General features: G+C 58.9%; 1 protein-coding gene across 1 annotated transcript in view; it reads left to right on the top strand.

Annotated features, from left to right (window-relative positions):
* Nucleotides 1-21,355, top strand: part of INPPL1 (inositol polyphosphate phosphatase like 1) — a 70,620-nt gene that overhangs the window by 44,532 nt on the left and 4,733 nt on the right. Inside the window, exons 12-27 of the mRNA XM_054015925.1 lie at nt 668-864; nt 2,980-3,097; nt 6,119-6,215; nt 7,459-7,597; nt 7,817-7,916; nt 8,162-8,250; nt 8,452-8,533; nt 9,684-9,773; nt 12,704-12,817; nt 13,205-13,293; nt 13,706-13,793; nt 16,394-16,549; nt 17,839-17,923; nt 18,710-18,859; nt 19,236-19,995; nt 20,527-20,660. Of these exons, the coding sequence (XP_053871900.1) occupies nt 668-864; nt 2,980-3,097; nt 6,119-6,215; nt 7,459-7,597; nt 7,817-7,916; nt 8,162-8,250; nt 8,452-8,533; nt 9,684-9,773; nt 12,704-12,817; nt 13,205-13,293; nt 13,706-13,793; nt 16,394-16,549; nt 17,839-17,923; nt 18,710-18,859; nt 19,236-19,995; nt 20,527-20,660 (2,488 nt within the window). The remainder of the gene's footprint in view (nt 1-667; nt 865-2,979; nt 3,098-6,118; nt 6,216-7,458; nt 7,598-7,816; nt 7,917-8,161; nt 8,251-8,451; nt 8,534-9,683; nt 9,774-12,703; nt 12,818-13,204; nt 13,294-13,705; nt 13,794-16,393; nt 16,550-17,838; nt 17,924-18,709; nt 18,860-19,235; nt 19,996-20,526; nt 20,661-21,355) is intronic.

Raw genomic sequence — 21,355 nt, 5'->3', positions numbered from 1 at the left:
AGGTGGGGGCTGGGCCACGAACCCCTCCCCTAACCGACCCCCTCCCCTAACCATACAATTTACGAACCCCAATGCGGCCCTCAGGCCCAAAAGTCCCGTCCCGTCCCGTCCCCCCCGCAATAGACAGTGACATCTAGTGGCTGAATAGCTTGCTGCAAGTGAACGTATCATATGTATAGCTACCCTAAGTTAGCCATAGCTCTGTCTTTCCGTACCAGACTACCCCCCTGTTTTAGCAACCTGGGCAAGGCAGGATGGTTGCCACCTCCTGACACCTGTTCGCAGCCCCCTGAGAAGACCTTCCTGTCTGATCCCCACCTAGTCCCCGATCTCTGTGAACACGCAGTGGGCATTGTGTGGTGGTTCTTGTCTGGCCCCCCACATTGCAGTCTCTGAGCACCTCACAGTCTTCCATGTGTTTATCCTCACGCATTTCTGTGAGGCTGGGCCCGGCTGTTTCCCCAACTGCACAGAAGGGAAACCGAGGCACGGAGTGGCTAAACGGTGGGCCCAAGAAAACCAAGAGAGTCTGGTGCAAAGCAGGGAACTAAACTCTGGTCTCTGATGTCCCAGGCTGGCAGCCCAACCACGGGCCCATCCTCCTGGGACTGAGCAGGGTGACCGCATCGGTGACCGCGGCTCTGTTGGGCCATGCCCTCTCCCACAGGAAGCGTGCCTCCCCCCAAGAGCATCACGTCCTGGTTTACGTCGAAGGGCCTGGGGAAGACGCTGGATGAGATGACGGTCACCATCCCCCATGACATCTACGTCTTTGGCACCCAGGAGAACTCGATGGGGGACAAGGAGTGGGTCGACTTCCTCCGGAGCGTGCTGAAGGAGTTCACGGAGATCGAGTACCGCCCGGTAAGAGCCTGAGTGCCGGGGCAGGGCCTGAGGAGATGGCCTGGGACTCGGGGCTCTGCAGTTCTACCTGGCTGCATACTGGGCCATGCTCGTCTTGAGGGGAAGCTTCTGGAGACGACAGCTTCCCAGCATGCCATGCTCCGGCTGCGCGCCACTCGGCTCAAGAGGGAGCATTGCATGCTGGGAAGCTGCCGTCTCCAGGGGCTGTCCCGCCATATTAAGACCCAGGATGTCTGCCATCTCCTCTGGTTGAGGGCCAGCCGTTAGACTCCCAGCCTCCAAATCCAGGTGGATCCCAGGCTGTGGATGGCCGCGGGATAGCGGAAGGGCTCGGGGAGACGGTTGCTGGGGTGACCGTCCTCCCAAATCCTCAGCATGGCTGGATTTGCCACTTTCACCTCGGCTGGTGGATGGGAGACGGCTTAGGGACCGGGTGTGAAAGCCTGTGGCCACGGGCGGCAGGTATAATAGACTGGGGGAGGATAAGCCCCCCCAGACAGGATGTGGTGCACCTCCCTTTGGAGCGCCGCCTGCTGTTGAAAGGGCACCTGGGCAGTAGCCCCCATCCCACATTCTGCCCGGAGGTCCCGCTCCACTCCACCACTTCCCCCGCGCGCCCCTCCCCACTCGCGCTTCTCTGTCCCTGAGAGACCAAGAGGCACGCTCAGGGGAGGCGGTGGGGAGAGGCATGGCGGGGGGACTCCTTGGGGGAGAGGGCAGAGAGAGGTGCAGGTGGGGGGCCCCTCAGAGGAGGGGGCTGAGTGGGAGCCAGGCCTGTGGCAGAGTGGGAGTGGAGCGTGAGCGTGGCCTCGGGGCAGGGCCATGGTCCAGGCGCCGGTCGCCCCCCACACTTCTAGGGAGCTTCCAGCACTCAGGCCCAGCCTCCCCAGTCATGCGGGGAGTCACATGCTGCCCATGCCTGTGGCCACAGGTCTCTCAGCCCTTTAACCTCCTGAGGTAGAGGCGTCAGCTCCCAGACGCTTTGCTTTTGGAGTGAGGGGTGTCAGCTGCGTTGTCTTTGGCCAGCATTTCCCATTCGCACCCTAGCATTCAAAGTGTTGTACACTGGCGTCTGTACTCCCCCCAGAGGTGGCTGCATTATTCATGCATGTGTGAGAATTCAATGGGAGCTGGGTGTGTGTGGAGTATCTGAAAATCGGGCTCTCAGCTTTCTTCCTTTGGGATCCTTCAGCACCAGCAGAGCTGTGTGAAGTGTAAGGTGTTATATTTAACAGGGCTTTTATCCCTTTCCTCCAGCCGTGGTCAGTTCACGAAGAGTCCCGAGTTTAGTGACTGCTCCGTGAAAATGTCCTGACCAATGAGGGGTCCCAAGCACCTGCAGCAGCGCTGTAACCCCAACCCTGGCTTGGTGCAGAAGGGTGTGGAGCTGGAGACGGAGCCCATCCTGCCTTCACCCGGCCAGTGGCAGCTCCTGTGTCTCGCCGGCTGGGCCAGGCCTGTCTCCGCTCCGAGTCAGAGGTTTCCCCTGCTCCTCTGTCATGATGGAAGGGTGGCTAGGCCAAACCTGAGCATGCCTGGTCACCACGCTCGGAGCAGGGAGCCGGGCCCAGCCCCGAGGCACAGGAACCACTGCTGCGGGGGAGTCCCGAACACGCAATAAAGTCACGGGCAAACGGGAAAATCATGCTGTCCAGGATTCTCCTCTTCTCGCTAGGACAAACCTGCAGCCGTTAATATAACGCTAGCCCCAGCGACTCCTTAAGGCAGAAAAGACTTAGGAGGAAGAGAAGCCTCCTGTAAACATCTGGTTTGTGCCTTGGTGGTTCAGAAATGTCCTTGTTGGAACAGGGAAGGGGGAGTAGCAGCTATCCAACGTGTCTGCCCCGGGGACAGATTGGACTACAATTCCCAGCAGCCACCCTGGCTGCTTTCAACCTCACCAAACTTCATTTAAACCTCAGTTTGCAAACACTGAGCAACAGGGACACTCCTGGGCATCTCGGTGGGTTTGTTCTCATTGCCGCATGCCTGGTTCTCGCTGTCGGCAGGGTTTCAGGGTCGGTGACTTTAAGGCAGTTGTTGCCTCCGAGCCAGGCTCCGGCGCCCCCGCCAGGAGAGCAGAGGGGTAACGTTGTCTTGTTGGCCCCCTGCCAGATCGCGATGCAGGCCTTGTGGAACATTAAGATTGCCGTCCTGGTGAAACCGGAGCACGAGAACCGCATCAGCCACATCAGCACCTCGAGCGTGAAGACCGGGATCGCCAACACGCTGGGTAGGGGCCAATCTAGGCGCTGCCGGGGCTAGACTAGGTACCTGGGACAGACTGACTCGGCCCAAACTCACCTTTAGCACGGCTGGCTGTGTGTGCATTCTGGTATCCACATTGTGCCCCATAGGGCCTTTCTATGCAAGTGGTAGATTCCTCTGGTCTTGGAGTAGCAGGTCACTAGTCCCTGTCGCTGTCTGCCTGTGAGTGATTTATACAGCAGTTGTGTCAGTGCACATGGATTCTTTGCACTGTGTCTGTATGTCCTGGCCCCACAGGCTCCAGTGGGGCTGGCATCCAAAATTAGCATTTTCTGGCTCTGGGGGCGCGGGTTAGATCTGGGGTTTGAGAGTGGGACAGTGGAAGAGGGGACTGGATGGCTCAGAGGATTGGGATACAGCGCAGGGCCTTTCAGATGCAGTTGGCCATCCTGATCCAGCCTGGGGCACTAATCGTGACTGTCTGTGCCTCTTCACTGGCCTTTGTGACGTGCCTTGGTGGGTCTCGCGCCAATTCCGGAGCGGTCAGGTGTCCGCAGCAGAGGTGTCAATGGCCAAATGGGCCCCGGAGACCAAATTTCTCTTCCTCCTGTCCGTGGGCAAGTTCCCGCCAAGGTGGATTGATTTAAAGCATCAGTTGTAATGTTGAGCTAAATCAACAAGCAGGAAACCGTGATTTAAATCAGGAGTCTCAAACTCCCGGCCCGCGGGCCATCTGCGGCCTGGGAACCTCCCCAATGTGCCCCAGGGGGCTCCAGCAATTTTGGGGCCGGGTCTCTCCCTCGGCCCCGCCTGCCACCCCGGTGCACTCCCACCCTTGGCACTCCCCACCGACCACCGGCAACGCAGCGGAGCTGAGCGGCGTCTGCCTGCTCGCTCCACGTGTCTGCCGGCCCCTCCCTGCAGCCCCGGGGCAGGGCTGTGCCTCCCCGCGCTGCCCCCGCCCCGAACGCCCCTGCAGCCAATGGGAAGCTATGGGGGCGGTGTCTGGGGGCAGCAGCGTGCTGAGGTCCCCCAGCCCGCCCTGCCTTGGAGCCCCAAGTAAGTGCCGCACCCCCGACCCCCTCCTCACATACCTCCTCCCGCCCCCAAACTCCCTCCCAGAGCCTGCACCCCTCCCCCCAGACCCCAAACTCCCTTCCAGAGCCTGTACCCCTCACCCCTCCTCCGTCCCAGAACCTGCGACCTCACCCCCTCTTCCTGCACCCCCTGCCCAAGCCCAGAGCCGGCACCCAGCACCCAAACTCCATCCCAGAGCCTACTCCCCAATCCCCTACCCCAGACCTCCTCCCCCACCCAAACTCCCTCCCGGAGCCTTAGGCAGGTGGGGGACAGAGTTTGGGGGGCGGGTTCTGGGCAGTATGAATGACATTATTGGGCGGCTGCGAGGATTTGAGGACTGACACTGACCCTAAGGTAAATTGAGTTTGAGACCCCTGATTTAAATCATCAGTTTTAATCATATTTTGCATTAGTACTTTTTAGTTACTCCCCTAAAGAAAGGTTGAGTCTCGTTGGCTGGCAAACATTAAAACGTGTTGATTGCAGCGAAATCTAGCCTTTACCCTAAACATGGTGCATCTTTTTGCTAGGCAAGAGGATATACTACATCTATCCCCACTGATTTAAGCACTAGAGAGCTTGACTTATGTTTATTCAGATGCTTAATTTTTACCTTTTTCATTATGTTAGAAAATGGTGAATGACACATTTATTATTCACTCGATGATGGATTTTTTTACTTGTGATATGTGCCAAGCTCTTTTTGGATGGAAATCCAAATTCAATTTAAAATGCACAAAAACCGCTTTTTACATTAAATAAAATTACCATAAATGGGCTGGAGATATCAGGAAAAATAATTTATCAAAATATGTTTTGCCTTTAAAACTAAGTGACGTATTACCCACCGGAAGTTGAGTTGTAGTTAGTGAATTTAGCTGATTGTTTCTGGTCACCATATCCTTCAAGGTTTTAGAGCTAGTAGATTTCATCCTCTCACACCTTGTTTTTGTTCATAGATTGGGAGAGGAAACCAAGCTTTCCTGCTTTTTCAGCTCCTAACTGATAGTTGCACTATGAATGAATTAGTCATTGAACTGAACGAGTTGAATAAACTGAAATGAAAAATATATTCTTGTTGCAGCTGTAGAAGAGGCTACTGGTGTCAAAAGCTGGTTTAGCCCTTCAACAAGCCCTGGGTCCAGGTGCTTAGCTGGTGACTTTCAGTGATCTGACTGTCTTGCAAACATGTACTACTTAATATTACTTTCTGTAGTTAATTTAAATGATCTTAATAGATGATAACAAATTAAGGCCTTAACATAGGTAGTCAATTTCCATTTGAATGTTAAACCGGTTTCTCTTTTAAAAGTAAACCTGAATTTAATTTAAACATTAAAACAGTTTTTTATTAATTTATTTTTAAATCATCGATTTTTTTTTTTTAATCCACCCTGGTTGGTTCAGACGTTCCCTCTGCTCTGGCGTGAGAGGAGCCCCGGCCTGGCACGACCTCCGGCACAAGGGCACAGACTGTCCTGTGATGCCACAGTCCTTTAGCTCGGGAGGTCCTGGTTATTTGCCCTGCTTTAAAATGACCCCAGGGCCTGCCTCTCTGCATCTGCTTCTCCTCCCTTGGCTGGGTTCAGGGCTGGCTCTGCCATCTAAGGCGGTGCAGACAGTGCCCCAGGGCAGCCGAACGATAACGTGGGCAGCACCTGGATCTTGGCAGAGGGGGCTCACGAGGTCCGTTACAGCTGGAGAGAAGCTGGGCCAGCTCCGGGTCTGACTATCCCCGATGCCAGGGAAGGCTAGGATCCAGGGATCTGGTGCAGCTCTTAGCCAGCTGGGACTCTCTCCTCCCGCCACCCACCCTACTGGCTTTGTGTTTTTTCTGCTCACTCCACGCTGCCGGCGCCGGCTTTGGCCACTGTGCGACGGGCCATCGGTGCCCGGAGCAGGCCTGGGAACCGAGCCCCGGCCTGGCCTCAGTGAGGTTCGCCCCCTCTCCCTCTTTGTTTTGCAGGCAATAAAGGGGCCGTGGGAGTCTCCTTCATGTTTAATGGCACCTCTTTCGGCTTTGTGAATTGCCATCTGACCTCAGGCAACGAGAAGACGGCCAGGTCAGTGTGGGGCGCGGGGCAGGGTAGCCCCTGGCAGAGCGGGAACCCGTCACCTAGCCCTGAGGATGGAGGGACTGGCCCCCTGGTCCCCCCCAGGCACAAGTCTTGCCAGCTGGGCTGAGAGGGGAGCTGCTGGTAACTCCTGCCGCTGGCTGTGGGCAGCACACGAACATGGCCGATGACTCTGGACGGGCAATGCTTTGGTCTCCATGGAGAGGCAGGAGAGCCAGGCACAGGGGGAGTCGCCTGGCACCGCCAGAGAGAGCCGAGCCTGCTCTGGGACATGCTGACACTCCTGCTCGCTTACAGACCTGGCTTGCTGTCTCCTGGACACGCTCGCTCTGGGTACACTCACACCTACCCCCGGCCACGCTCCTGCTCGCTCTGATACACTCCTGCTTGCTCTGACGCACTAGTGTTTGCATGCAGCCACTTGCACTCCCACACTCAGTTTGGGGCACACTTGCCACACACGCATGCGCCGGTTTGAACAGGTTCGTCCGCTCGCACGCTCACCCTGGGGCACCCTTGCTCACCCTGGCCTTCGCATGCTCCTTCTCGCTTTCTTAGACACAGTTGGGCTCAGCCTTGCACACTTGCGTACACTCGGACACGTTTGCGCTCACCCCGTCCCGGCGTGTTTCCATGCACCGTCCCACACCCTGCTCCTTGGGGCCACATCGCAGCATGCGGCGATTGTCGCTGTTAGCACGCGCGCTCCGGTCCCGCTGGATGGGCTCTGGAAGCACCGACGTTCCCAGGCTAAGCAGTAAATGCGGCTGGTGGGTCGACGGCCAAATGAGGAAAACCGTCCACCATCTCCTGCCCCTCCCCCCCCCGCTGTCTCTCTGTCAGGCCTGGCACTCTTAGCCTGGGGAGGGCGTTCATTCTCCACATGCCTTCTCTTTGGTAGAAGCCCTGAGAATATTAACCCCCACCACCACCACCATCTGTCATCTGTACTGTCCCGATGGATCCCAGAGGGCGGTTACACACATAACAAGGCCCATGCAGCGGGTCAGTGCGTCTGCCTCTGGGGAGGAGCACAGCGGTGGTTGAACTGGACAGTGACGGCACTCGAATTAGGGCACCCAGGCAAACCCGCTGCTCTTGTGGGAAGCGCCTGGGGATCTTCAGTAACGAGGAGCGGTCGAGGCCTTGGGTTTACGTTCCCACGGAGATTCTGATCTGTGTCCCCTCCCCTGCCTCCTCTCTGCCTGCCCACCGCTCCCCTCTCCGCCAGGCGGAACCAGAACTACCTGGACATCCTGCGCTTGCTGTCCCTGGGCGACAAGCAGCTCAGCTCCTTCGACATCTCGCTCCGCTTCACCCATCTCTTCTGGTTCGGGGACCTCAACTACCGCCTGGACATGGACATCCAGGTGAGGGGGCGCGGGCCTGTGGGGAGGGGGCGTGGGCCTGGCGGGAGAGAGATGCAGCGTGGGGAGGACAGACAAGTGAGGGGTGAGGGGCACAGGCCCATTGGGGGGAGGAAAGGAGGAGGGCAGGCCTGGGGAGGGGAGTGCAGGCCCCCGGGTTGTGGGGGCTGTGTGACCCGTCCTCCCCACTCCAACCTGCCCGCTCGGCCCTGCCTCCTCCAGGAGATCCTCAACTACATCAACCGCAAGGAGTTCGAGCCGCTGCTCAAGGTGGATCAGCTCAACCTGGAGAAGGAGAAGCACAAGGTCTTCCTGCGATTCGGTGAGGGCGGCTCTGCTGCGGGCGGGGCGGGCGGGCGTCTGCTTCACCCACGGGCTCTGCCCCTTCCCTGCTGGGGTGGGGGGAGCTATGGGGGGTCTCCCCTTCCCTGCTGGGGGGGTGTCTCCCCTACGGGGATCAGCACTGCTGGGCCTGGGGTCCGGGGTGTGGACTGTTGCCCCGTGGCTGCTGGGGACGCTGAGGGTGGCCGAGCGCAGGCTGTTTCTCCTCACGCTGTGTCTCTGCAGGCGAGGAGGAGATCACCTTCCCCCCGACCTACCGCTACGAGCGAGGCTCCCGCGACACCTACGTGTGGCACAAGCAGAAGCCCACTGGGGTAGGTGCTGGGGGTGGGGGGGAAGGGAAGCTGGAGAGGAGCATTTGGGGGGCTGGGGAGGGCTAGCCAGTTCCCGTGGCTGGCTCTCTGGACCCTGTGGGCCAATGAGAGGCTAGCGCCAGGGGCCTTGCCAGGCTGGTGGGTGGGGGGAGGGTGCTGCCAGGCAATACCTCACCCCAATGTCCTGTGCCCCCTGCCCAGGTCCGCACCAACGTCCCCTCCTGGTGTGACCGCATCCTGTGGAAGTCGTACCCCGAGACCCACATCAACTGCAACTCCTACGGTGAGTGGGGGGCGTCAGCAGCACGCGATGCCGGCTGGAGTCACATCTGCTCACCCTCAGGCGGCCGGCCAGGGTGGCCCACCACTGGGCTGCCCGAGTGGAGCGTCTCCCATGGGAGAGGCCCGGGCCTGTGGAGCAGCAGGCCCCGCGTTCTCGCCTCACTGCTGCCGGCGTGCGGAGGAGCCTGTGGCCGGCGCGTCTGCACGCAGGTGACCAGGGACCCAGTGCCAGGCGCTCCCCTGGCTGTGCCCGCAGCGCTGGCTGTTCCTTGGAGCTAATCCTGGAGGGCCTGGGACACCCTCTCTCCACTCAACCCCAGAAGCCCGTTCCCCTCACACCCCCTCGACCCGCACAACACCCTTGGGGGGATGGTGAGAGGGGCAGAGGGACAGCCCAGCCTCCCAGCCATCGCCCAGGTTCCCTGCCAGGGCCCTGCTGGCCCAGACCTCGCGGGTGCTGCCTCCTGCAGTGCAGCGGGGCAAGGCCCTGCGGGGCTGGGGCTTGTCCTGGGGGGCTCTAGAGGAAAGCCCTCCCGGGGGCGTGGGGTAGACAAGGTGGGGACCGGGCTGGGAACAAGCTCTGCAGTCTCTCCCTGCTAGGTCCCCGGTTCAAATCCAGCCCAAACCGGTCTAGTCGCAGAGGCCTGCGAGTTGCGGGTCTCAGTCCGGTTCTCACGGGGGAGGTGGGCTCTGTCCCCGGGACAGTGGTCTCATCACCGTTAGCCGAGCGCCCCCCCATCCTTGTGAGCAGCCTCAGTGGGGGAGGGCAGGGGCTGAAGAGGCTGTGGGGAGCCTGGGGTGTGCACGTTGGCAGGGCAGTGAGAGGAAGTGGGGTGGCAGGTGGGCAGAGAGGCCTGGTCCCCTGGGCTATCAGAATTCCCCACTGATTTCTGGTATGAGGGAAACGTAGTTCTCTCCCCGGCGATGTTTCTGAGGTGTGTATGGACGCCCAGTGAAGGGCCGGGCAAGGGGGCTCTAGCAGTGCCCAGCTCCTTCTCGGCTGCCCCACCCTGGGGCACTCCACCCCTAGAGAGGGACATGCCTTCCCCTTGGGCCTGATCAGCTGCCAGTCGGACTCCCTGCCTCTGCTGAGCCAGCGCCCGGCCCCAGGTCCCCTGGCTAGCTCACCAGTGGAGCCTGCTTGTTGGTAGGATGCACTGACGACATCACGACCAGCGACCACTCCCCTGTCTTCGGAGCCTTCGAAGTCGGAGTGACATCCCAGTTTGTCTCCAAGAAAGGTATGTGGGGAAGGCGGGCGTGTGCCTGCCCTGCGCTGGGCTGGGTGGCTACCGGCTAGCAATGGTCAAGCGGCTCTCCGCCTGCCCTTGGCCCTGACTTGTCACTGAGCCTCCGTGGGGACACGGATGTCGCAGAGTTGTAGCGTTTAAATCCGGAAGGGACTGCTAGAGCATCCAGTGTGACCGTCTTTCTACTGCAGGCCACCAGCCCACCCAGCCCCCGCGTGCTAACCCCGCAGCCAAGAGAGACAGCGCTCAGGGCCACCTCAGAGCCCTGGCCCACCCCATCCTATGTCCCATCTCCAGCCGTGACCATCCCTCATGCCTCAGAGGAAGGAGATAAAAAAACCCTCCCAGAATACACAGAGGGAGGGGGATATCCCTTCCTGACCCCTGCTGGTGGGCGGTTGAAACCCTGAAGCATGAGCTTTGGGAAGGTAAGCCATAGACCGGAAGCGAGCCCCAGGGCTGCCAAGCCCTTCCCCCACACTGTCACAAGCAACCCTGTCATGCAATTCCACTCATCCATTTGTCTAACTCACTTGTTTGCCCCCACAGCTCCTATTGATGGTTAGAAATTTCCTGCCTGAGTTTGTTCATGGTTAGTTTCCGTTTGTTCTTGTGCCAGCACTGTCCTGTAGCTTCCAGAGTTCGTCTCCCCCCGATGTATTCATAGAGCAATCCGATTCCCTCTCCCCTTCTTGCTGCCAGGCTAAACCAGCCAAGCTCTTCCAGTCGCCTCCCCTAAGACAGGCCCTCCACTGCCCTGATCATCCTCACAGCTCTTCTCTGCACCTGTCCCAGTTTGAATTCCTCTCTCCTGAGGATTCCTGATACGGTCTCACCAGTGCCTTGTGCAATGGCATTAATACTTCTCTCTCGCTCTGCTCACACATCCTAGGAGCCCGTTTGCCTTTTTCACAGCTGCATCACCCCGGTGGCTCCCAGTCCCGACCCCCCTCCCAGGTCTCTGCTCCTCTGTCGCATCCAGCCGATGAGCCCCCAGCTTGGAGCAGAAATTCGTACTCAACCCGAAGCACGTGACCTTGAACTCCGGACTACTGAATTTCATCCCATTTCTGTCACTCCAGTCTTCCAGGTCATCAGATCCTCCTATGTTCCAATTCGCCTCTGTACTGACGCTGCCTTCTAACTTCGGGTCGTCAGCACATTTCATCAGCCCGCTCCTGCTTTTAGTGTCCAGGTCCTTAAGAAACACATTGAATGAGATTGGTCCCAAGACTGCTAGGAACCTCCCTCCTGTCCAGTAGTCACCTTTCAGCGCAACCCGCCGGCTTCTCCCTTTAGCCAGTTCCTTACCCACCTGACAAGTCTTGCACCTATCCCTAACCATTTCCTACTGATACTGTGTCAGATGCCTCATTGAAGACCGAGTCTATTAGATCTGCTGCACCTCCCTTGTCTAAAGCATCCATTCTTTGCTCAAAGAAGGAAATCTGGTTGGGCTGGCACGATCATAGAATCATAGAATACCAGGGCTGGAAGAGACCTCAGGAGGTATCTAGTCCAACCCCCTGCTCAAAGCAGGACCAACCCCAACTAAATCATCCCAGCCAGGGCTTTGTCAAGCCGGGCCTTAAAAACCTCTAAGGAAGGAGACTCCACCACCTCCTAGGTAACCCATTCCAGTGCTTCACCACCCTCCTAGTGAAAAAGTTTTTCCTAATATCCAACCTAGACCTCCCCCACTGCAACTTGAGACCATTACTCCTTGTTCTGTCATCTGGTACCACTGAGAACAGTCTAGATCCATCCTCTTTGGAACCCCCTTTCAGGTAGTTGAAATCTACGATCTACCTTTGGTAAACTCACGTTGCATTACATCTCCTTTGCCAGTTACCTCTCTGAATTTAATTATTTTCCTTCACAATCCAGTCTAACTCCTGGAATGCTGCTGCGGTCTAACAGGTCCGTAACTGCCCGGGTCACTTTTTTCCCCTTTCTTACATCCAGGGATGTTAGCTATTCTCCAGTCATACAGCGCTACCCCAAATAGCTAGATGCATTAAAAACCCCTTCCTGCCGGACTAGCAGTCTCATGTGCCAGTTCTTTCAGGATCCTGGGATAGAAACTATCTGCCCCCCGCCTGATTTGAGCTCATTAAGTTTTTCTTCCACCACAGCTGTGATAATTACCATTTCTAGACACTCATTTCCATCCTGCCTTTGTCCACATGCTCTGATCCTTGGTAGTGAAAACCGAGGCAAAGTATTCCTGTTATTCTGGGGCCATACCTAGATGAACTTTAATCTCCTTCCCACCACACTGCAGAGCGGCCCGGCCTTCCACCTGGGTGCCAGCTACTCAGCCTTGGGAGTCCTCCCAACCTCACCACCCCCAGGTCTCACCACCTCAGGATTGCCAGACCCCAGCATGATCCTGTCTCACTGCCCCAGGAGAAGGCAATGCCACCCTAGGTCCATGCCTCCTTTCAGCTCTGCTCTCCTGTCCTCCCCTCAGCTGTGCCCTGTGGCAGTTCCGGAGCACCCTTTGCTCCATCACCCAACCCAGAAGAGAGATGAACTTGCTTGGGGCCCAGCAGACCTGGTAGCTCTCCACGCTTGATACCAGCTGTGATAAAAACCGAGCCAGGGGCGTCTTCCTTGTCCCTCATATGAACCTGTGGGTCCTGTCTTCTTGGGGCAGCACTGGCCCTCTCCACAGTCCGGCCTCGTGGTTGGAACGCTGGACCGGGACTCAGCAGACCTTGGTTCTGTCCCCAGCTCTGCCATTGGCTTGCCGGGCGACCTTGGGCAAGTCACTTTCCTGCCCCGTGCCTCAGTTTCCCCCTCTGTAAAATGGGAATAACAACCCTACCCTCCTTTGTACAGCGCTTGGAGATCTAGGGATGAGAAGTGCTAGGTAAGAGCTAGGGAGGTGTTCTACTATTATTATACTCTGCTCCCAGGGCTCTCCAAGGTCTCAGACCAGGCCTACATTGAGTTTGAGAGCATCGAAGCTATCGTGAAGACGGCCAGCCGGACCAAGTTCTTTATCGAGTTCTACTCCACCTGCCTGGAAGGTACGTGCCTGCCCCCTCCCCTTGCCTGCCTTCACACACACCGTGTAGCCCACTGGCTAGTGTAGACAGGATCCTCTCCCGCATCTGCTGTGTGTGAACCCATGGCCTGCCAGCGGCTGCCGCCGGCACAGAATGTAAAAGTCCTAATTCTCCTTGTGCTAGTGGAGATTCTCCTTTAGCTCAAGCAGCAGAGGCCTGCGGAGCGGGGGGGAGGAGGGGGGAGCTGGCTGTCCCCACATGGGGTCAACTTAGTCCTAGGACAGTTCCATTCTGGCTAGATGGGGGCAGGGTGGGGAGGTGTACCGTGGGACTGCTCCACTGTGTCTGAACTCCGGGGGGGGGGGGGGGGGTGTGCCTAACCCGAGCCTGCTACTTCCTCACCCCCAGAGTTCAAGAAGAGCTCTGAGAACGACATGCAGAGCAGTGACAACATCAACTTCCTGAAAGTTCAGTGGTCCTCGAGGCAGCTGCCCACGGTGAGAACTCACCCCCTCCCCCAGCCAATCACCCTGCCACCCCCTCTGTGCAGAGGAGACACCACCTTGTTATTGGTACTAACAATCCCTAAATCTTTACAAAGCGGGTCAGTATCATTATGGGGAAACTGAGGCAGAGATCAGGGGCGTGACTTGCCCAGGGTCACCCAGCAGGCCAGTGGCGGGGCTGGGAATAGGACACAGGTCTCCCAAGCCAGTGCTGTATGCATTAGACCACACCGCCTCCCTGTCCAGGTGGGAGAAAGCGGGCAGTGGGTTCGATCGGCAGGGGGAGCGAGAGCCCTGTATTACTGCACCTTGCTCTGCCGTGCCCTGTAGCTGCCACATGCAGCGTGTTGGCCTCCTTGCGCTGAGTAAATGTCCATTCTCCATGGATTCCCCCCGGCTGCAGCTGAAGCCGATTCTGTCCGAGATCGAGTATCTCCAGGACCAGCACCTGCTGCTCACGGTCAAGTCCGTCGATGGCTACGAATCCTACGGTAAGGAGCAGGAGGGGAAGTGCGGCATGGGAGTAATGTCACCCTCCAGTGGCCGGGTCACAGAGAGGGTAAGGGAGGGATCTACTATAGCGCCTGGCATTCTCCTTTGGCTCAGAGGGAGGAGTCCTGGGTTAGGGTTCTAGTCCTGGCTGCCCTAGGTGAGGTCTGTTCCCAGCTCTGTCACTGACTCCTGTGGGCTATGACCTAGAAACAAGAATGGCCAGACTGGGTCAGACCAAAGGTGCATCTAGCCCAGTGTCCTGTCTTCCGACAGCAGCCAATGCCAGGTGCCCCAGAGGGAATGAACAGAACAGATAATCATCAATTGATCCATCCCCTGTCGCCCATTCCCAGCTTCTGGCAAACAGAGACTAGGGACACCATCCCTGCCCATCCTGGCCAATAGCCATTGATAGACCTATCCTCCATGAATGTATCTAGTTCTTTTTTGAACCCTGTTATAGTCTTGGCCTTCACAACATCCTCTGGCAAGGAGTTCCACAGGTTGACTGTGTGAAGAAATACTTCCTTTTGTTTGTTTTTAACCTGCTACCAATTAATTTCATCAGGTGACCCCTGGTTCTTGTGTTATGAGAAGGAGTAAATAACACTTCCTTATCTACCTTCTCCATGCCTGTCATGATTTTATAGACTTCAATCATATCTCCCCTTAGTTGTCTCTATTCCAAGTTCAAAAGTCCCAGTCTTATTAATCTCTTCTCATACGGAAGCCGTTCCATACCCCTCATTATTTTTGTTGCCCTTTTCTGAACCTTTTCCAATTCCAATTTGGATGTAACAGGCATCACAGAAACTTGGTAGAATGAGGATGTGAGGAGAGATTAATAAGACTGGGACTTTTCAGCTTGGAAAAGAGACGGCTAAGGGGAGATATGATTGAAGTCTATAAAATCATGACTGGTGTAGAGAAAGTAGATAAGGAAGTGTTGTTTACTACTTCTCATAACACAAGAACTAGGGGTCACCAAATGAAATTAATCAGCAGCAGGTTTAAAACAAACTAAAGGAAGTATTTCTTCACACAACACACAGTCAGCCTGTGGAACTCCTTGCCAGAGGATGTTGTGAAGGCCAAGACCATAACAGAGTCCATAACAGACCTTTGGTCTGACCCAGTAGGGCCATTCTTATCAACATCCTCATTTAATACCACCCACTCGAGTTCACCCATCTTAGTACTGAGACTTCTTGCATAGACAAGCTCTTATAACATTTCTCCATGTTTGGCTGTCTGCCTTCATGTGATGTAACTGACCGGGACTCTTTTTCGTTTGACTGTTTCTCTTCAGTTCCTACCTGTACTTTATCAACTTTGATCCTCTCCTCTTTATGAGGATATAGAAAATCCCTGTTAAATAAAAAATAAATTAATGGAGATATCCTATCTCCTAGAGCTGGAAGGGACCTTGAAATGTCATTGAGTCCAGCCCCCTGCCTTCACTAGCAGGCCCAAATACCTATTTTGCCCCAGCTCCCTAAGTGGCCCCCTGAGGGATTGAACTCACAACCCTGGGTTTAGCAGGCCAATGCTCAAACCACTGAGCTATCCCTCCCCCTGTGGGCTTCATCTGACAAAGTGGGTTTTAAGGGATGTCTCTGTCCTGAACCGTGTGCTCAGCACCTGTTGGCTTTCCCTCCGCCCTTAGCTTAAAAACTCCTCTACAACCTTTTTAAGTTTACACACCCAGCAATCTGGTTCCATTTTGGTTTAGTGGAGTCCATCCTTTCTGTATAGGCTCCTCCTTTCCCTAATAAACCTAAAACCCTCCTCCCTACGCCGGCGTCTTTCAGAATGAAGTCTCAAATGGCTTTCCCCCTGGTTACGTCCGCCTCTTTCGTCCCTACTACAGCCCGAGAACTTGCTGCAAAGTTTGCGGGTTGCCTTTTCCATCAGATGGCTGCACAGTTAAAGCCCCCCCATTGTTACTGGGGCTTGCATTCTGGATAGCTCTGTTATTTGTAGTAGAAACACCTCCTCCTTTGGTGGGCTACCATGATGTCACCCCTATTTCTCCTCCCCCCCCCTTTTATTTTTATCTGGAGACTTTCTGGTCTGTCTCCCACCTCCTTCTGGGCCTCAGAACAAGTGTAGATATTCTTGGTATATAATGCAACACCTCCTGTCTAGGCCCCTCTCCGCACTGTGGTATCCGAGCTCCCCACCCTGCTCCATAGCCCCACGTGGCCCCTTGGCAGTGGGGAAAGCATCGTTCTGTTCCTTTCCCAGCTGAGCTCTAAAGTGACTTGCCCAGGGTCAGCCAGGGAGCGTGTTCCCGAGCTAGGAATCCAACTCAGGTCTTTAGCATCCCAGTCCAGAGCCCCAGCTGCTCACCCCACCTGCCTCTTGCTCTAGGGGCGCGGCTCTCACATGCACTCGCGGAGCGGCTCTCGCAGGCGGAGTCCCACCCCTGTCTCTCCCTCCACCACTCTCCTTTGGGGTCACATTGCTGGGGACGGAGGGGAGGGGAGGGCAGGGCAGTGCCATGGGCACCTCTTCCCTCCCCCCTCCCCGGTTAACCTGGACTGGTGCCTGCCTTCTGGCTGTCCCGCCGACGCCTCTTCTCCCGCCCGTCCTCCAGGCGAGTGCGTGATCGCCCTGAAGTCCATGATCGGCAGCACCACCCAGCAGTTCCTCACCTACCTGTCCCACCGTGGGGAGGAGACGGGCAACATCCGTGGCTCCATGAAGGTCCGGGTCCCGGCCGAGCGGATGAGCACCCGGGAGAGGCTCTACGGTGTGTGTGGGTGTGGGGGAGGCTTTCCGCCTTTCAGGGGCTGCCTGCCAGGCACCCAGGGCTCCGAGGGGTTACACCCCGTGGGAACGCACGGCCCGACTGCCGCAGGTCCGATGGAGCCATTAGCCAGCAGCCAGGGAGGGGATTTGCCTAGAAGAAGCTGGGATATTGTTCCCCAGTTAAGCAGAGACGCAGGCTGGAGCCAGGCCGCTGCTATTGCATGGCTCAGGGTTTGAATCCAGGCCAGGCTGGCAGCCGTGGGGAAGGTAGTACCATCTAGTGCAGGGGCGGGCAAACTTTTTGGCCTGAGGACCACATCGAGTTTCCAAAATTGTATGGAGGGTGGGTTAGGGGAGGCTGTGCCTCCCTGAACAGTCAGGCATGGCCTGGCTCCCCACCCCCCATCCAAGCCCCTGTTTCCTGTCCCCTGACAGCCTCCCCCTCCCCCCCCGACCCCTGCCCCATCCAACCACCCCTTCTCCCTGACCACCCCCAGGAACCCCTGCCCCGACTGCTCCCCGCTGCCAAATCCAACCCCCCCTCTCCTTTCTGACTGGCCCCCCAGGACCCCTGCCCACATTCAAACCCCCTGTTCCCCGCCCTCTGACCACCCCAACCCTATCCACACCCCCGCCCCTTGACCACCACCCCCGAACTCCCCTGCCGTCTTTCCAACCCAACCCCTGCTCCCTGCCCCCTTACCGCGCTGCCTGGAGCACCAGTGACTGGTGGCACTGCAGCCGCGCTGCCCAGAGCAGCAGGACAGGCAGCCGCACTGCCCAGCAGGAGCCAGCCACACCAGCCACGCCACCGCGCAGCACAGAGCACTGGGGTGGAGCCGCGGCCTGGCGAGAGCTCGCAGCCCCGCCACCCAGAGCATTGCGCCAGCGCAGTGCGCTGAGGCTGCAGGGGAGGGGGAACAGCAGGGGATGGGCCGGGGGCTAGCCTCCTGGGCCAGGAGCTCAGGGTCCCGCGGGCCGTAGTTCGCCCACCTCTGATCTAGTGAGTGGCTGGGGGTGGCTCCATCTCTCCACCGCTGGGGGTGCCCGAGAGACAAGGACTCTGGGGGCTGAGTTTCCCACTCACCCCCAGAGCTGGGGAGCCAGCGAGATGGTGCCAGGTGGGTAGAAGGAGCCCTCCAAGGGGCAGGGGGTGGGATCCTCATGGCCTGGGACTGCATTGAGCCAGCCAGGCCCGGATGCCCAAAGGGAGCAGCCCTGGGCAAGGCCCCGAGTGAGCTAAGAGGGGCCTGCTCCGCCGCTGAGCGTGTGCGTCTCTCCCGCCCGCAGAGTGGATCAGCATCGACAAGGATGAAACAGGAGCTGCCAAGGGGAAGCTGCCGCCGGTCTCCCGGGCCAGCCAGGAGCACGCCAAGTAAGGGTGGGCTGGGGTGGGTTTGGGTGTGGCAGTGACACTCTGGGAAGAAGCCAGGTTGGTTGGGGGTGGGCTGGGGGGGGCGGGATACCCCGGGGGGGTGTCTGTCCGGTCAGCCCTGTCACTCATGGGGAAGGTCAGTGACCCTCTGCACTGGCCTGGTCTCTCCCTGGCAGGAGGATCCTGGCCTGGGGTCAGGGGAGATCAGCAAGCAGTGGGGGGTGGCTTTTGGGGTAGGGCCCTGGCTGAAGAAGCTTCCCAGGAGCAGACAGGGTTGTCTGGGGCTGGAAGGTTTGGGGTGAAGGGGCAGCAGGGTATCGGTGCAACCCGCTGGCTTAGTGCTGGCTGTGCACCGCTGAGGAAGTCCTGCCGGGGTTTGATCCCCGGTGATGTCTGAAGCGCTGGCGAATAGACCGTAGGTTACAGGCCGGCCTGGGCCCGAGGGGACGGGCTGCGTGGCACCTTTGTAGCCCTGGAGTTGGGCCTGCGCCTCACTAGGCTTGGTGCTAGCACCCAGGTGGGTTGTGCCTCTCCTCCCTGAAGGTGTCCCCCCTCAGGCTGAGCCCCGCCTCACGGCGGCTGAAGCAGCACCGCAGTGCAGGGGCCAGTCTTGGAGCGCTGGCTGCAGGGAAAGGACACGGGCACTCGGCCTCGCTTTCCTGGTATCCCTGGGAAGGGGAGAGGGGCATGATCATGGGAGCCCTGCGGAGAACCGGGGAGCTTCCAGCCGGGAGGGTATGGACGGGCCCTGCCTCCACTGACAAATAGTCTCCCCCTCTCCGCTAGATCCGCTGGACGGAAGCCCCTGCCAGGGGAGACGGCAGCCTGCCCCCTCGGGAAGCTGTTTGACGAGCCGGAGAAGCCCAGCGCCCTGACTGCCAGCCGCCTGCCAGCCCCGCTCCGCGGCACCTCCAGGGAGGAGACCTCTCAGACCAGGTCAGTGAAGGGCAAACTGGGCCCCCAGCCCCCTTGGTACCACCGTGAGCTAGAACAACGCAGCCTCTCACCGGAGAGCTGGCAGGACGTTCCCCCGAGGGAGAAGGGTCGGGGAGCCCCAAGGTTGGGGGCCTAAGTGCCTCGGCGGTGACGTCTCAAGGGGCTGCCGGGGACTGTCCCATCAGGGAGAGATGCCTGGGGTAGAAGACCCTCCAGAGCCGGGGTTCAGCTGAGAGGGAGGCCTGAGCCCTGTGCGTACCCCATAGCGAGAGACAGTTCCTGCTCCGAAGAGCCTGCAGGCTGCATGGACCAGCCTCTCCTCCTCCCTGCCCCTTGGCCTGTGCCTGGGGGTGACCATCCCATCCTGTGCCCTCAGGTCCAAGCAGGACTCGGCCTCGGAGCCCGACGGCGGCCCCACGAAGAACAGCTTCAATAACCCGGCCTACTACGTGCTGGAGGGGGTCCCACATCAGCTGCTGGCCGCGGACCCCCCCACCCCCTCCAAGGGGCTGGCCCCCAAGAACAAAGTGCAGATCACGGTGCCCGTGCAGCCGGAGTGGCGCCGCCAGCCGCTCCCGGGCCGGGGCGAGGAGAGCTCCTCGGACGAGGACACGGGCACCCTCAACCTGCCGCCCCCCGACTTCCCTCCCCCGCCCCTGCCCAAGGCCGTGGAGTTTGAGGTGGCCGAAAACCCTCTCTACGCCAGCGCCAAGGACCTGGGTGGGGCAGCTGGCAGGGAGGAACCCGGCACCGCCAAGCCATGGGCTTCCGTGGCCTTCAGCGACCCCTTGGAGTCCAAGCTGGCCCCGCCAAAGCTACACCCCAGGCCTCCCCTCCCCCCTGGACCTGGCTTCCTGGTGGAGCCCCCCAGCGCCTCCCAGGCGCAGGGAGGCCTCCTGGACGATCGCTCCTGCTCGGTGCTGCAGATGGCCAAGACCCTGAGCGAGGTGGATTATCCGGGCAGCAAAGGGGGCAGCGGCCTGGGGCGGGAGCAGCAGGGCCGGCCGGCCCCACATCTGCTCAGCAAGGGACGGCTGGACCTGCCCCCCAGGTGCATGCACCCCGACTACAGCCGGCCCATCACCTTCCCACCCCGCTCCATCCGGGAGAGCATCGAGGAGGACCTGGCTGAGGAGGTACATGCAGGAGCTTGTCACAGGCCCTATGAGATCCGGGCTCCCGGTGCCCTCCCTCTGGGATCCCACAGCCCCATGCACACAGGGGCAGGCTCTGCCAAGCTCCTCTGGCCAAGAGGCCCCAGGTTTAAATGGCCGAAGGCCGAGGGTTCTCAGCAGCCCTGGAATCGACGTCCCCTGTCCCCAGGAGTCAGGGGAACTGAGTTCTCCTTCCAGCTCTGCCACTGATTCACTGCACGGCCACGGGCAGCTCGCTGGCTTACTCTGGGCCTCAGTTTTCCCATCTGGAGAATGGGCCTGCGGATACTACCCAACCCCCCGGGGGGAATGAATTCATCAGTCCAAAGTGACTGGGGTCCTGGGATGGAAGGTGCTGGAACCAGGCCCTGGGTTAGTCGGATTTCCCTGTGCCCGGAGCAGGCACTAAGCCGTTGCACTCGCCCCCGTGCTCGGCACAGGAGGGTCCCAGGGGAGGGAGGGCAGCTGGAACCCCGGGGTGCCTGATGCACTGTGCCAATCTGCTCTGCGTAGGCGCTGGGCCAGGGAGGGAGGAGCAGCTCCAGCCTGAGCGAGTGCAGCGTGGGCGAGTGGCTCCTGGCCCTCGGGCTGGAGAGGTATGAGGAGGGGCTGATCCACAACGGCTGGGACGACCTGGAGTTCCTCAGGTGAGGGGGCCCAGCTCAGGGAGACGCTGGCTTGGCAGGAGTGGTGAGCCCCAGCTGGGGGCAGGGGAGTGACGATGGGCACATCCTAGGGGGCGGGGATGGAGACAGCTGGGGCCCTACCAAACTCAGGGTCCATTTCGGTCCATTTCACAGCCAGAGGGTTTTTAAATGAGTCAATTTCACATTTTCAGAGGTTTACATCTGAAATTTCATGGTGGTGTAACCGTGGGGGTCCTGACCCAAGAGGAGGTCGTGGGGGGGGTCGCAGGATTGCCACCCTCATTCTGCGTAGCCGCGGAGCTTCCTGCAGCCGGGGGAGGTACCCGGAGGTGGGTCTCATCTCCCCCTGAGAACGGCCATGTCCTGTCCCAGGACTAGCAGCTGGAGCCCGGTGCACGGGGAGCCCTGCCTCTCTCCCTCCCCTCCAATAGCTCGATTTCATGGGGGAGGTCTGAGTTCGCCGACCATGACGTGTTTTTCACGGCTGTGAATTTGGTTGGGCGTGGGAGCAGGGAACGTAAGCAACAGGAAGGGATGAGACACCCGGGGGGAGAGCGATCGGTGTCCGTGATGGGACAGCCAGCGGTGACACGGGGCAGGGAGGGGACAGTCTCGCTGGTGAGATCGCCCCAGCCTCCCATGGAGAGCGACGCCAGCACTGGGGCGGGGGGATTGAACAAGCTACATCTGCCCGG

This window comes from Malaclemys terrapin, chromosome 1, assembly GCF_027887155.1.
Source record: "Malaclemys terrapin pileata isolate rMalTer1 chromosome 1, rMalTer1.hap1, whole genome shotgun sequence".
NCBI classification, from domain to species: Eukaryota; Metazoa; Chordata; order Testudines; family Emydidae; genus Malaclemys; species Malaclemys terrapin.
Note: the sequence above shows the minus strand (reverse complement) of the source record. Positions and strands in the feature narration are given on the sequence as shown.